The 16,768-nt window shown below is 41.8% G+C and overlaps 2 protein-coding genes across 14 annotated transcripts in view; one reads left to right on the top strand and one right to left on the bottom strand.

Moving 5' to 3' along the window:
• LOC110385632 (probable RNA-directed DNA polymerase from transposon BS) overlaps positions 1–9,203 on the top strand; it is a 43,137-nt gene extending 33,934 nt beyond the window's left edge. For 3 of the 4 annotated variants that reach the window (XM_062672381.1, XM_021349564.3, XM_062672382.1), the window contains 2 exons: positions 283–406; positions 1,058–4,089. In XM_062672381.1, coding sequence (XP_062528365.1) covers positions 2,208–3,680 — 1,473 coding nt within the window. In that variant the 5' untranslated portion in view covers positions 283–406; positions 1,058–2,207 and the 3' untranslated portion in view covers positions 3,681–4,089. Of the gene's footprint in view, positions 1–282; positions 407–1,057; positions 4,090–8,874 lie in introns of those variants that run through there. The other variant, XR_009974936.1, reaches the window with a different exon arrangement.
• The window catches only part of LOC101744516 (innexin shaking-B), a 96,702-nt gene continuing 84,641 nt past the window's right edge, over positions 4,708–16,768 (bottom strand). For all 10 annotated transcript variants that reach the window (XM_038015913.2, XM_062672386.1, XM_038015911.2 and 7 more), the window contains 3 exons: positions 11,470–11,689; positions 8,903–9,026; positions 4,708–7,646 (listed from right to left, as the gene is read on the bottom strand). In XM_038015913.2, the coding sequence (XP_037871841.1) occupies positions 7,241–7,646; positions 8,903–9,026; positions 11,470–11,686 (747 nt within the window). In that variant the 5' untranslated portion in view covers positions 11,687–11,689 and the 3' untranslated portion in view covers positions 4,708–7,240. The remainder of the gene's footprint in view (positions 7,647–8,902; positions 9,027–11,469; positions 11,690–16,768) is intronic.

Here is a 16,768-nt window from a genome sequence, read left to right as displayed (position 1 = left end):
AAGTTTCAAGTCAATCAGATGCATGGTTCAGTAGTTATAACGGAACATCCGTAAAAACAAATTTTTATATTAGTATAGATTTGTTGGAGACGGTCATTAGTTTGGTAGCAAAACGAAACGCGGCACGATTCCCGAGAGGTGACAACACGATCGCGATGTCTTCGGAACTCGGCTTACTTCGTGCTACGACAGAGCTTATGTTGAGTGTAGGTATCTTCGAATTCACCTTACTTTTCAGTCTCTTGCCTTTCGTATCCATTCCCACCCAGCCATTTTGACCAGGTCTTCGGCCCACAACGTTGGCTGTCTGCTCACGTTACGACGTCCAGTACGAGGTCTCCACTCCAGTACTTCTGTGCCCCACCGACTGTCAGCGCGACGGTATACATAGCCGCCGCTTCGACCGGTATGCTCATTTGATTACTACTAATATAAGGAGATAAGTTGGACTCTCTGACTCCTGTAGTACCACTAAAGAACGCAACGGTAGGCAGCGGCTTGGCTCTGCCGCTGGCATTGCTGAAGTCCATGGGCGACGGTGATTTTGGCATCGTACCCCGCTTACTATGTATCACACCGGTCACCGTCCTCGTCGAACCCGTCGCTTGCGACGAAGGGCTCTACGAGCGAACTAACCCATAGACACAGCCCACTGAGTTTCTCGCCGGATCTTCTCAGTGGGTCGCGTTTCCGATCCGGTGGTAGATTCTGCGAAGCACTGCTCTTGCTAGGGTCAGTGTTAGCAATTCTCCGGTTGAGCCCCGCGAGCTCACCTACAAACGTTAGGGCGAAGCTGAAATAGCCTCTCAAGGCTATCAGCATAGGTAGGGAAAAAAAAAAAAAGTATCACAGTGTACTTACTACTAGTATTGTTGAACTGAAAAATGTATATACTACGGGAATGCCTAAAATATTTTGTATTGCTTATTCTCATTGTAGTTTTCATAGATACGTACATATACAGGGTGTGAGACGTTGAAAGAAGAAAATAATTGTTTTGAATTATAATATTGTTGTTCCTTAATATATTAGTCTTGATATGTTGTTTTTGCTGTAGTCTTATGGCAGCCGCCTGGTATGTAGAGACCTCACAAGTTGTCTCCACTTCAGCCTGTCAGACCCAGAGATGTTTGGAGAAAAGCGACGAGCTTGCATTATGTAGTCGAGCTTCCAAATATCCACCTCACAGCTTACAATGTGTTCAATGCGAGTTTTTTAACGTTTTCGATAGCGTAAAAGTTAACTCAAACTTGTATGCAGTTAGAACAGAGCCCCTGACAGCGAGACTGAGAGCGACAACCGTTCCAACTGCATACAAATTTGAGTTAACTTTTACGCTATCGAGAGCGTTAAAAAACTCGCACTAAGCACACAGATCATGTCAGCAGTTAGTAATACAATAGTGTGCGTATACACATTATTATCACCTATGCGAGTGTTTTAGCTTCTCGATGGCGTAAAAGCTCCCCATTCCACATTCCACATTTAATGTGGATTTCAGCAATGTCAGGGGCCTTCATAGCAACCTTGACGCCGTACACCACCACCTTGAGACGGCGCAGCCTGCCCTGCTTTTTTTAACGGAGACGCAGATATCTGCTCCGGACGATACCTCATACCTTGAATACCCCGGCTACGTATTGGAGCACAACTTCCTACGTAAAGCCGGGGTGTGCGTATTCGTCCGGGCGGATGTCTGTTGTCGCCGTCTTCGGGGCCTCGAACAACGGGACCTGTCCCTCTTGTGGCTGCGCGTGGATCACGGGGGCTGTATCCGAATCTACGCGTGCCTGTACAGGTCCCACAGCAGTGATGCAGGTTCAGCTCTGTTTGAGCATGTGCAAGAGGGGACTAACCGCGTGCTTGAGCAGTACCCATCTGCGGAGGTAGTGGTTCTTGGAGACTTTAACGCTCACCACCAAGAATGGTTGGGGTCCAGAACCACTGACCTCCCGGGTCGGACTGCCTACGATTTCGCCTTGGCCTACGGCTTCTCCCAGCTGGTGACACAGCCCACCCGTGTCCCAGATATCGAGGGGCACGAACCTTCTTTGTTGGACCTTCTGCTGACCACGGATCCGGCCGGATACAGTGTGGTGGTCGACGCTCCGCTTGGATCGTCTGATCACTGCCTTATTCGTGCTGCCGTACCACTCTCTCGTCCTGGTCGTCGAACGACAACCGGGTATCGTAGAGTTTGGCGGTATATGTCAGCAGATTGGGATGGATTGCGTGAATTTTACGCATCCTACCCATGGGGGCGGTTCTGCTTTTCCTCTGCTGATCCTGACGTCTGTGCGGACCGTCTTAAAGACGTGGTGCTCCGGGGGATGGAATTGTTTATTCCCTCCTCTGAAGTGCCCGTTGGGGGTCGCAGCAGACCCTGGTATAACAATGCCAGTAGGGATGCTGCACACCTCAAGCGGTCCGCATACGTGGCATGGGATAATGCCAGGAGACGTCGGGATCCTAACATCTCAGGGGAAAGGCGGAAATATAACGCCGCTTCCAGGTCCTACAAGAAGGTAATTGCCAAGGCGAAGGCGGAGCACGTTGCTAGAGTTGGCGAGCGATTAAAGAGCTATCCCTCCGGGAGCCGTGCTTTTTGGTCGCTCGCCAAAGCTGCAGAAGGAAACTTTTGTAGGTCTAGTCTCCCACCACTGCGCAAGTCCGATGACACTCTGGCCCACAGCGCGAAAGAGAAGGCTGACCTTCTGGTCAAACTCTTCGCCTCGAACTCGACTGTGGACGACGGGGGTGCCACACCACCGAACATCCCCCGGTGTGATAGCTCCCTGCCGGATATCTGCTTCACACAGTGTGCAGTTAGGCGGGAGCTCCGACTCCTGGACGTCCATAAGTCGAGTGGGCCAGACGGCATCCCCGCAGTGGTTCTGAAAACGTGCGCCCCTGAGCTGACACCTGCGCTAACGCGTTTGTATCGCCTCTCTTATTGCGCTAACAGGGTTCCGTCTTCATGGAAGACCGCCCACGTCCACCCTATCCCCAAGAAGGGTGACCGGTCGGACCCGTCGAGCTATAGGCCTATCGCGATAACTTCCTTGCTTTCCAAGGTGATGGAGCGAATAATAAATACACAACTCCTGAAGTATCTTGAGGATCGCCAGCTGATCAGTGACCGACAGTACGGTTTCCGTCACGGTCGCTCAGCTGGCGATCTTCTTGTATACCTTACTCACAGGTGGGCTGAAACCTTGGAGAGCAAGGGCGAGGCTCTTGCTGTGAGCCTTGATATCGCGAAGGCCTTCGACAGGGTCTGGCATAGGGCACTTCTATCGAAGCTACCATCTTACGGAATCCCCGAGGGACTCTGCAAGTGGATCGCTAGCTTTTTGGATGGGCGGAGCATCACGGTCGTTGTAGACGGTGACTGCTCTGATACCATGACCATTAACGCTGGCGTTCCACAAGGTTCGGTGCTCTCCCCCACGCTTTTCATCCTGTATATCAATGACATGCTGTCTATTGATGGCATGCATTGCTATGCGGATGACAGCACGGGGGATGCGCGATATATCGGCCATCAGAGTCTCTCTCGGAGCGCGGTGCAAGAGAGACGATCAAAACTTGTGTCTGAAGTGGAGAACTCTCTGGGGCGAGTCTCCGAATGGGGTGAATTGAACTTGGTTCAATTCAACCCGATAAAGACACAAGTTTGAGCGTTCACTGCGAAGAAGGACCCTTTTGTCATGGCGCCGCAATTCCAAGGAGTATCCCTGCAACCTTCCGAGAGTATCGGGATACTTGGGGTCGACATTTCGAGCGATGTCCAGTTTCGGAGTCATTTGGAAGGCAAAGCCAAGTTGGCGTCCAAAATGCTGGGAGTCCTCAACAGAGCAAAGCGGTACTTCACGCCTGGACAAAGACTTTTGCTTTATAAAGCACAAGTCCGGCCTCGCGTGGAGTACTGCTCCCATCTTTGGGCCGGGGCTCCCAAATACCAGCTTCTTCCATTTGACTCCATACAGAAGAGGGCCGTTCGGATTGTCGATAATCCCATTCTCACGGATCGTTTGGAGCCTCTGGGTCTGCGGAGGGACTTCGGTTCCCTCTGTATTCTGTACCGTATGTTCCACGGGGAGTGCTCTGAGGAATTGTTCGAGATGATACCGGCATCTCGTTTTTACCATCGCACCGCCCGCCACCGGAGTAGAGTTCATCCATACTACCTGGAGCCACTGCGGTCATCCACAGTGCGTTTCCAGAGGTCTTTTTTGCCACGTACCATCCGGCTATGGAATGAGCTCCCCTCCACGGTGTTTCCCGAGCGCTATGACATGTCCTTCTTCAAACGAGGCTTGTGGAGAGTATTAAGCGGTAGGCAGCGGCTTGGCTCTGCCCCTAGCATTGCTGAAGTCCATGGGCGACGGTAACCACTCACCATCAGGTGGGCCGTATGCTCGTCTGCCTACAAGAGCAACAAAAAAAAAAAAAGCTAACTCACATTTGTATGGAGTTGGAACAGCGCCCCTAACGGCAAACGAAGGGAAGCATGTCCATACGAATATTAGTTAACTTTTACGTGATCGAAAAGTTAAAAAACTCACACTGAACACACTGATGTCTGTCGACAAGATTCGCTCGCCGATTTAAAGTTGAACATAAAAATTAATATCTTCGAGAGTAAAATCGCAAACCGAAATTTTGCAATAAAGTAGGTAACAAAAAAATAAAACATAAAACTCATTCATTTTCATTGCTTTATTCTATCTCGTTGTTGGTAACTTTTATTTTATTTTGCCGTTTCCACCGATTGATCATTTTTGGCACAAATTTTGGCTTAATTAATTAATACGCTTATACATACAGAGCGCTTGAAAAGAAAAACGTAATTATGAAACTTTGTCATGATCCAACATATTGTGTAAAAGTTGTAATGCTTAAATGGTACTTATGAAAAATAAACAAGATTATACCACCAAGTTGTGTTTTACGTATTTCTTGTTTGGTTTACTGAATTTCGGGTTCGATTGTAAATTTGTACGTCTGGCGAAACTACCCGTTTCTTTCTAACACGATGATTTAGAAAGAGATGCTCGATCTGATTAACGGGAAAACCGACGTAACACGAACCCGAGATATAAGGTTGAGGTTAATTGATAAACTCGTAAGAAAAAAAAGAGATAATTTTTGCGCATGGAAAATGTTTCCCGTGTCGAATCTTCTCCAGTAAGGCTCTTTTAGATAACTATTTATTGGAACGCGGGATGAAAATTGTTTCTCGAAAGCCACGGAAGGTTTCGCCTGACCGAATTTCACGGAGAAAGGAATCAAAATAATATACAGATTACGGTCTTGGAATTTCAATTAAAATAAATAAATAATTGTCGAATTTCATTTTACGTTTCCTTACATTAAATAAATTGACTAAATTATTTACAAACATAAATATATTTAGAAGTAATTTTTAAATATCTTGGAATATAACTTTTTTCGTTTGCCGAATACATAATTCGCATCGAAGAATCGATCGCAAGGGGTGCCGACACGTATAAACAAAAATAAACGTGATCTTTGAAAACGTCTGACACATATATATTTCACGAACAATTTGTAATTAATTTTCAAAAGGAACAAACATCTCAGCTGCTCCATTGACATCGATATACATATATATACAAGAACAATCAGAAAGATATCATTTAAAAGAAATCATAGATCGTAGAGTAGATTTAACCCTTTGACTCCCATGTAGGTCACTGATGCATCCGCGTTACTAAGCGCCTGGACTGCCTAACTTTGTCTTCTTTTGTTTTTAATGGATCCATTATAGTATTTAAGGTCTCTTAGAAACAGATTCATTCTCAGTATCTTCAAGTCTGAAGAACGTCGTGGCCTAAGGGATAAGACGTCCGGTGCATTCGTATCTAGCGATGCACCGGTGTTCGAATCCCGCAGGCGGGTACCAATTTTTCTAATGAAATACGTACTCAACAAATGTTCACGATTGACTTTGACGATGATGACATCGTGTAATAAAAATCAAAACCCGCAAAATTATAATTTGCGTAATTACTGGTGGTAGGATCTCTTATGAGTCCGCACGTGTAGGTACCACCACCCTAGCTAGTTCTGCCGTGAAGCAGTAATGCGTTTCGGTTTGAAGGGTAGGACAGCCGTTGTAATTATATTGAGAACTTAGAACTTATATCTCAAGGTGGGTGGCGCATCTGCATGCAGATGTCTATGGGCTCCAGTAACCACTTAACAGCAGGTGGGCTGTGAGCTCGTTCACCCATCTAAGCAACAAAAAAAAAGGTTCGTTTTTCCCAAGGTCTACTAGATATTTTGGGGCCTTAGTAACAGACATAATTACTTCAGTCCACCACGTAGGGCACCGATGACCTATATATCAGTCAAAGGGTTAATCTCAATACGTGTTTAAATACAGCAATCTCTCTAACAGCTTAATCAGAAACGAACGTTGATAGTACAATTATGGAGTTGATTTACAAATGGCAGTGCAATACGATTCATTGGTACTTCCCATTAAAGTACAAACTTTGGTCAAAGTGGTCTTCCACATCGCGGTTATTATTTTAAAATGTCTTTTGCCCTAATGACGGACCACTATTAATCTTTAGAGTCGGACCGATCGACACTTCTCATTTCCACTCAGACCAGACAATATTAATTACAACACTAACATTCTAATATTCTTATATTAAATTAATTATTGCTTCACATTTGGTCTGTCGTATTCTCGAGTAGAAGTTCCCAAGTCGCGAGCGACTCTTGCGTTCTCCTTCACTCCTTTAGTTTAAGAGGAACCAAAGCCCTCACTTAAATCGCTCTATCAGCAACAAGACTATGAGTACAGTTCTAAAAAACAGGAACACTAGTTCAACTAACGGGTCATCCGTCGTCGTATATAAAGGCATTCGATAGGATTCGTCCTGAGATCACGTTCTTAAAGATTAAGTACAAACTATTATTGCATGTTTAGAATTGCACTGTTGCGTTTTTGATTACAATTTATCGACACATGAAGTCTCTCCGGCGCACATTATTGTCCATACACAGGGAACGTGCGAGGATAATCGCTGGGCGACTAGGCCTGTTCAGGGGCTTGCAAACGAGCGACAAGGGTCTGTTTGACGCGAGTAAAGAATCGCTTGATGGTTCGCAGGCGAGGGCGCGGGGCGCGTCAGACGGGCGGGTCCATGTCGCGCTGTAAAGACGTTAGTCACGTATGGAACACCCACCCGGGGATCGGAGGTCACGCGTCCGGGACGCCGTGAATGTGGTGCTGGTAGTTGTGGTTCAGCTTGTTCGCGAACTCCTGCATTATATCCCTGAAGATGATCGAGTCGAGGTTCTCTCCTAGTATGTAGAGCAGATACCAGTCTCCCATCTTGCTTCTCCTCACTATGGTGTCGATATTGTCCCGCCTCACGAGTCGGAACCTCATTCGCATCATGTAGACGCGCATGCGCGGCGAGAAGATGATGATGATCCTGTAGATGAGCGTGATGAAAGTAAGGAAGCCGAGGATGACGAACCAGAACCAGAGGAAGATGTAGATCTTCTCGTTGACTACGTTCAGGGGCAAGATGCAGAGCGCGTCGTGCCGCTCCACCTCGCCGGATGAACCGAATTTGTTGAAAAGCGTACACTTCACCATCCTGGAACCAAAAAACGACAAGTTGTTTAAACCTAGTCCAATAACTGCGGAAGCCGTTGACGAATGGGATGGGTTTTTTTTTTGCTTAGATGAGTGGACGAGTTCACAGCCCACCTGGTGGACTGGTTACTGGAGCCCATAGACATCTACAACGTATAAGCTGCCACCCACCATGAGATATCAGTTCTAAAGTCTCAGTATAGTTAGAACGGCTGCCCAACCCTTCAAACCGAAACACATTACAGCTTCACGAAAGAAATAGGCAGGGTAGTGTTACCTACTCGCGCGGATCTACAAGGTTTCCTACCACCAGTAAAAACTAAGCCCGGAAACTAAGACAAATATGTAATAGACAAACAGTCGGCTACTTAATATATCTATAATCTATTTCATATATTAGGAAATCTCACAGGGTAGGTATATGTTTAGTACTCATTTTTCAGTGCACGCAATGTAAAATAATAAACTTCGAGGTCAACGACCTCGACCAAACGAACGAGCAGAAAATATTTTTTGAGCAGGCACAGGTTTGTATTACTCATAAATTACCGTCTTTTTAGCAGACACACCTGATTGTACCGTATTGTTGTATGTATTGATAAGGTTGATTCGGTCTGTAGTTAGTACAAGAGCCATGTCGCAGTGGTTCATTGAGTGTTGGCGATTAAGTCGCTTGATTAAGTATTTGTCTCTGTATGTTCTTTTTTAATAATTATTAAACACCAAATCTTTATTTATCAAAAGTAAGTACTACAGGATAAGTGGTAACCTATTGTTATGCGAGTAGTTTTATTTTTCGGAAGCCCCGCGTAAAATTATGAAAGCGCCTCATTCGAGAATGCAATGAGTAGCAGTTTTATTTTTCCAACTGGAAAGGCAAAGGTATCATACCACACTGCCTAATCTTTTATAAATTTGGGGCGGAAATTTAATATCAGTACAATGCTGGTCATTTACTGAGACTTTTTCAGTTGACTTTTTGGAGGATCCCGAGAAGTTACGTTCAGCGGCTTTGTTTCATTTTCCCACATTTGTGCCCTTTCACAGATACAAACAGTTAATAAATCACTGTTATTACACATTTAAACCTGAAGAAACACGTAAAAGCGTTTTTAAAATTATGAATTCTAGTTTTAATAAAAACAATGTTGTTTTTAACATCGATAGTACAATTTTAATATTTTGCTCACTTAATAAATTTGTTAAGTGTATTTATTTCTTTTTGAAAGGTAATAGGCACAGACAGTGGAAACTGACCTTGGAAATATGTATATCATGGGGTCGATTCGTATCTCCTGGTCGGACTCCATGTACTTGATCACCTTCAGCCCGAAGGTCATAAACTCTCCGTCGAAGAACCTGTTCATCAAGAACATTTGCCCTGGAATGAAAAACAAAACTTTTATTATTGCGAAATGTGGAAGATCTCAAAGATATAATATATTTTACGGATCTATGTTTTAAAGATTTATACTTTTACATTTTTTTTTAAATATTTATGTATTTGCGAATGGATCGCATATAATCAATAAATACGATAATTATAAACTATCATAAAGTTTTGTAATTCATTTAAATTATTACTGGCTATTGACCACAAGATACGAGTATGCTAACTTCGAGCTCGAAGATCTTACTACTTTTCTGTTACTATGTTTCTTAAACAACTGCCTTCATTAAGGCATTATACTTATTATCCTCGTGCCTTTTTTAATCTATATTTAGATCATAGATTACATATAATAGACTTTTTGGCGGGAACGCGAGGAGTGAAGTTGTGTGATTTGTTTTATTTTGTCTATTTAGTGTTTCTTCAGGTTTAAATGTGTAATAATGGTGGTTTATTAACTGTTTAATATCTGTGAAAGTGTACAAATGTGGGAAAATGAAACAAAGCTGCTGGACGTAACTTCTCGGGTTCCTCCAAAAAGTCCACTGAAAAAATCTCAGTAAATGACCACCATTTTACTGCGATTATATTTCATCCCATATCATCTCATTTCATTAAATTCATTCCAGTTGATTAATGTCTCAAATTAATCATCTTCATTTTATTTCACTCCATATTATCATTTTTCATAAAATTAAGAATATGAAGTAAAATAAGACATGACTTAAAGGTCTTAGTTACCAGGTCATAAAATCTCTTAAAAAAAAAAAATTACATATAATAATAATAAACTATTTCCCGCCATATGTATTCGTTGTTCGGAAGGATAATTCAAAATGAGAAAATAACCTTTATAAGATATCTATTACTTCTTTAAATAAAGTGGTTAATGAAATATTAATATCCCATTGTAATATACAAGGACTGATGTCGATTTTTCAACTATTATTGCGAATCGGTAATGACTTTATTATTTGAAACCTAATTCCGGAACGTAAGCGTTTTTTTTGTGTACAGTGGTAAAATTTGTTTTTTTTTTGTCAATTCCCTTAGCTCGTGGATAGCATCGCAAGTTAAACATGTTCTAGAACTAAAATATTAGCTGTGGCCATCTGTCGCGACGCGTGGCGCTCTGAATTATAAATTAGTTGCACTCAAAGAGCTCGCAATGTTCAAGGAAAATAAATTAAATAAAATTTTCAAAATTATTCATTGAGGATGACTAGATGAATTTTTTCCTTCTTTCTTTGATTCCGGGTTTTATTCTTTCGTTTTCTATAAATTTTAACGTTTCGGAATATTTCCCGGTTTGCGTAGGCGTTTGTTTGTGCGAATTGTAAAATTAACGCGAAAATATAAGTTTATCAATCGATTCATTGTAAGATAGATTTAAAAAATTGCTACAGAACAGCCATCGCCTACTTCTAACTATGTAATACTGTCTCCATATCGACGCTTGAAAGGCAAACGTGACTAAGCGACAATGCGTGAACTTTACAGTAGACTAATTTAAAGTTGAAATACCTGATAAAAAAATTATATTAACGAATCTAGCTGTAGGGTTGAAGTGATTTTAATAGACCTAAAAATATATATTTTTTGCGCATCGAATATGGTTATTGCCAATCATTTATGTACAAAGCAGTTATTGTCGCTTAGTCACGTTTGCCTTTCAAGCGTCGATATATTATTATTATAAACAAGCTGAGAAAACCCGACGATCGCGAGCTCTTAGTCTAGTCCAAGCGTGCATCGAAGCGTCGACCGTTGTAAATCATAACATATTGAATTAAAACCAATATAAAAATAAGCTATTTCAGCAAAACACCAGTTTTTATATGAAGGGTCCGTCCGAGCTGTCGTCAACGCGTGCACGAAATGCACAATAAAAACGTTGCTGACGGAAGTTATTTTTTTGTTTCAGGAGCCAAAACAGAGGAGGGGATTAGTATTTTATTAAAACTTTACGATGGCTTAATGTTTTGCTGTGTTTTTAGTTTTGTCTTTTATTAGCCAGAGTAGGAGCAGTTAAAAGAACGGACCGCCTGCTTTTGGCGCGAAGCATGCGATTAGAACAGCTACAGTAATACAGACGAGAATTCGCCTCCGTAAAACAAGGTGAGTGTGCCGAACCGGCGAAGTCCTGAGTTTTTATTACGGTAACCACCAAATACCAGGTTGGTCGTAAGCTTGGCTATTAATTGGCAAAGAGAATGGCTTGTTTATCATGCTAGTGACCTCTGTAGCGGTTCCTATTAACTATATCATAGTATGTTTTTACATTTAGAAAATACTGACAAAGTAACCTCTATGGTTATGCAACGTATTTAAAAAAAATCTTGATTCAGAAGAGTGTAGCGTTTTGAATGATGCCGAGTATCTCTTGCAACATAGTGCCAGAACTTCATGTTGGATAAAAAAAGATAATAATTACCTATAACATTGACAAGGGCAAGCGCTTCGCACAGGTAGTACCTGTAGGCCCACCAGTTGTGGTACCTCAGGTTTTCCCACAGATAGTCCAGGATTAGTTTCTTTTTTGTCTTCTTCTCTATCTCCGTGCAGACTGCGACGTCTAGGTCCATCATGAGGGCGCGGATCTTGCCGCCCTCCCAAGATTTCCACAGCCACCGCGGGGCGTAGAACAGCATTGCCTGAAATTGTTTTTTATTATTATATTATTTTTAACCGGATTGCCATGATGAAACTACGAGTTTTTATGTATTTATTGCCTAGACGAGCTCACGGCCAACCTAGTCTTAAATGGTTACTGGAGCCCATAGACATCTACAATGTAAATGCGCCATCCACCTTGAGATATGAATTCTAAGGTCTCAGTATAGACTATAGTAAGGACGGCTGCCCCATCCTTCAAACCGAAACGCATTACTGCTTCACGGCAGAAATAGGCATGGTGGTGGTACCTACCCGTGCGGACTCATAAGACGTCTTCCCACCAGAAATTATGCGGCTTTGATTTTTACTACACGACTAGCTGACCCGGCAAACGTTGTTTTGCCATATATGCGCCATCTATTGATTACTTACTCAACCCAGTCGAAAGGTATCGACATCTGTTAGAATCATTTGGAGTTAACAGATAATTGTGACTGTCAAATAATAACAGACAAATAATTAGCAATAAATTAAAATTGCGACATAATTTGAGATTTAAACTATCCTATCTCTCAAGTTGGATCGAACTGCACATGGTGTGCGAATTTTATTATAATGGGTTAAGTGGTTTAGGAGTCTATTGAGGACAAACATTGTGACACGAGATTTATATATATTAAGATGTTGTTCCTTTACCGTGGAAGTCAATCGTGAACATTTGTTAAGTACGTATTTCATTGGAAAAATTGGTGCCTGCCCTTGGGATTCGAACACTGATGCATCGCGCGACATATGAATGCACCGGACGTCTTATCCTTTAGGCCACGTGGTAATTATGAGCGCTTTAAACAGAAACTCATTGCAGCTTCACGGCAGGGTGTTGGTACTTACCTAAGCGGGCTCCCAACACCCTGCCATCAGCATTTGTGACATACTTTGGAAGAGAAACACTGACTTATTTTGGAAATATTAGCAGGACTGGCAGCTGACACTCAATCATTTGTGTTAGTTGAAACTAAACCATAAGTTGACGCAACTAAACGCCTCGTCAGCGTAGTGAGTACAACGCCTGACGATAAATTTTCGAAGCGAGACGGTTCACAATCTGTTCTAGTTGCTTTCGTCGGCGGCTCTAAGCGCTGGTGCGCTGACAGAAATAATAACGTGCGATTGACGGCTTTATAGACGTTTTTTGTGGCCGCACCGATCTAGATTTACATTCTATTTTCGATTGCATTTCACTACCATCAATGTTGTTAGCGTTTTATGCACGCGGTACCCGGTATAAGCGGAGCCCGCAACGTTTTTGCATGGACGACTTCTTTTGTAGTTCACATTTTATTTGTTTAATAACATATAAAACGACTGTAGCTATATAGTAGAGGTCACAAGTTAATAAATAGTAGTTTAAAAAAACTAACAAAATACGCTTTTATAGAAAATCCAATAAAAAAATAGAAAATAAATTTTAATAAATTTGAATTAAAAATAGTGTAAGAAAAATTTTCTTTTTTTTATTGCTTAGATGAGTGGACGAGCACATAGCCCACCTGGTGTTAAGTGGTTACTGGAGCCCATAGACATACACAACGTAAATGCGCCACCCTCCTTGAGATATAAGTTCTAAGATCTCAGTATAGTTACAACGGCTGTCCCACCCTTCAAACCGAAACCCATTACTGCTTTACGACAGAAATAGGCAGGATGTTGGTAGCTACTCGCGCGGACTTATAAGAGGTCCTACCACCAGTAAGCCCTTGTGCCTCTGGCATAACACTAGGCAGCGGCATGGCTCTGCCCTTGGCATTGCCAGTCCATGGGCGACGGTAACCACTCACCATCAAGTGGGCCGTATGCTCGTCTGCCTACACGGGCAATAAAAAATAAATAAAAAAGCAATCATATTTTCAATATTCGTATACTACAATGCTGTATATATCAAGTAATTTTATAGCTTCCTACTATTTTTACATCCAAACATGAGGCAAGCGATGACAAGAAGTCCCAATGTTTCACAGACGAGCAGGTCTACTCGCTCGCGTGTGACGCACGATAAGATATCGTTCAACCAAGAATACGTCGCTTGCAAATGTGTTCGAAAAAAAAAAGTGATATTTTGTTTGTCAGACATACCCGACGGGGTTTTGCTGCAAAGATGTTTTTGTTTTCACGTTCGACATTTATGTACCTTGCGCTTTGGTGGGGCATTCTTTTCAATCACCGCCTGTGTACGAAATTCTAGCTTTCCTACCATAAGTTGTCTTAAGATCTTGACTTAAAACTATTTTTAAAGCTTCAGAAATTAGATGAAATTCGTTGTTATATTTGACTTATATATCTTTAGACAAGACTAGGTGTAATCCGGCTCAGAAATCTTTTTTCTACGTATCTGCTGGTAGTCTAAAGGGATATTGCAGCTACGCCCGGACGTGTAGGTGAGCTTACGGGCTCAACCTGAGAGAATTTGCTAACACTAGCAAGAGCAGTGCTTCGCAGAATCTACCACGGGATCGGAAACGCGGCCCACTAAGAAGATCCGGCGAGAAACTAAGTGGGCTGAATTCTTTCACAGCACACTTAATATCTAAGCGTAGGATCAGTTTTTTTTTATTGTTTAGATGGGTGGACGAGCTCACAGCCCACCTGGTGTTAAGTAGTTACTGGAGCCCATAGTCATCCACAACGCAAATGCGCCACCCACCTTGAGATATAAGTTCTAAGGTCTCAAGTATAGTTACAACGGCTGCCCCACCCTTCAAATCGAAACGCATTACTGCTTCACGGCAGAAATAGGCAGGTATGGACTGGTTACTGGACAGGTGAAGTCAGAGAATAAAACGAAGTCATTACCAAGTGAGGTGGTCTCGTAACGACATTCGATATTCTCATTCGAATTCGGGAAATTGCAAGTGTAACTTTGCCGCATCTCTAATGCATTACCGCGTCTATATGTGGACCACTTACAAGCGTCGGTTCGCGAGTACTATTGCAAAATTGCGTGTTATTTTAGTGTTGCAATAAACATACAAGTCAAGGGCTCGATTTACGTGTTAATTTACGTACCCGATTCGTAATTCGCAGCTACGCAAATAATAATTTCTAATTATCGATTAGTTTTTCGTTAAAATCGATTTTTTGTTTTTTTTGCTTTGAAAAACAAAAACATTTTTTTCGTTTTGGTGATGGCAAAACTGAGAATTCTTTTTAGATTTGGTTTTTGTAAAATCGTTGAGAGGTTAATGAGAGATGGCCGATGGTAACCACTCACTATCTGGCGAGCCGTATAATCGCCTGCCTACGAGAACAATAAAAGGAAAATATATATTCTTGTTTGACTCTTCAAGGAATGGTTTTTATTTTTTTTATTGTAGGATTACTGGTAGCCCGGAGGCCTTTCCAGTTTCACCAGAACAGGACAAGGAATGGAGCGTGGTGGATATTTGTTTGCATGACTCATGCTGGTATCACTGAATTTCTATGTAGCTCTACCATAATAAGAACTTGAAATTTAAACATAGATTTTTCCCGCTTGAAAAAAAACATCAAGGCTTAGTGCTGATGATCGCTAACAAGAATCATGAATAATGAAGTCACTCAGAGCAAAACTAGAATCATGATTTGTATTTCCCAATTAACTTCCATGTTTGATTAAAAATATCTATAGTAACTGACAATCAAAGCTCGAAAACTAATCAAATTCAAATCCAACTGTCTTGTTCGAAATTCGAATATCGAACGCATCGATCATCCGCGTTCCGTTTTACGCTGCGCGCCCATCGACAGCGACGCTGATTTATCCTCTGCAACACAATGCGAGTGTGCTAACTCATTTACCCTTAGTTTTTTTTTTTTTACGTTTTTGACAATCATACTTTTTATTTGTGTTACATACATCACGAAACACATTGTTGATAGCCAGCAATAAAAATGTGTGCAGTTAGAAAAAAAAAAATTAGTTATTTTTATTGCAAATCCGGGTGCTAAGCTAAGCTAGTGCTTATAGCCCATCTGTCTATAGACATCACATCTCAATTGCTTACACTTTTATTACAGTTTTTTGCGGTTTCGTTTTTCTTACGCAATGTTTATTTCTTCATCGTGGAAATCATTGTCGCACCTAAGCTAAATACGTATTTCATTCGAAAAATCAATATCTGTTTGCGGGATTCGAACTTAAGCACGGTTGCATCACTTGATACTAGTACCTACACCGGGCGTTATATCCCGTGGACCATGACGACTTCAAAATGAAATTTAAAATTCTATTTATTTTTATTGCTTAGATGGGTGGACGAGCTCACAGCCCACCGGAGCCCATAGACATCTACAACGTAAATGCGCCATCCACCTTGAGATATAAGTTCTAAGGTCTCAAGTATAGCTACAACGGCTGCCCCACCCTTTAAACCGAAACGCATTACTGTTTCACGGCAAAAATAGGCAGAGTGGTGGAACCTACCCGCGCAGACCCCCAAGAGGTCCTACCACCAGTGCACCTACCTTCTTACCTCATTCGATAATATAGAATACAAAAAGAACAAAACTTTAGAAATAGGTACATACTTTAAAATATTATGAAAAATATTCGTGGTATGAATTGCAAGTATCTTATTGTCTAAATGGGAACAAATCACGCACGGATTCTCTGTGTTATGAGAGACTGATATACATATAAAATAGATAATAAACACCCAGCCAAAAGCAAAGAAACCCGTTCATGCTGCGAACGTTTGCCCGAAGTGGGAATCGAACCCACGACCCACGGTGCAACAGTCAGGGCCGCTAACTACATCACCACCGAGTCAGTAAAATCTTCTCACGTTCAATTGTTTTCATTAATATCAACCCGAAACAATTCAAACAATGACTGAACACAAACTCACATGCAACAGAACTTCATTCTACTCAAAAGTAATACCAACCTGAAAATAAAACTGAACTGCCAACAAACCGAAGCCTAAACCAAAATATTAAGACATCAATTCACAAAACGCTTTTTTGTTTTTCATAAACAAGAAAATACAATATGAATTTCGACCCCGATACGATTTAACGGTAATTATAAACATAAGCCGATAATAAAACAATGAAAATAACGTAAACAAATCGTTTGAAAT

The sequence above is a fragment of the Bombyx mori genome, chromosome 15 (assembly GCF_030269925.1).
Source record: "Bombyx mori chromosome 15, ASM3026992v2".
Classification (NCBI taxonomy): domain Eukaryota; kingdom Metazoa; phylum Arthropoda; class Insecta; order Lepidoptera; family Bombycidae; genus Bombyx; species Bombyx mori.
This window is presented reverse-complemented; position numbering and strand designations above follow the sequence as displayed.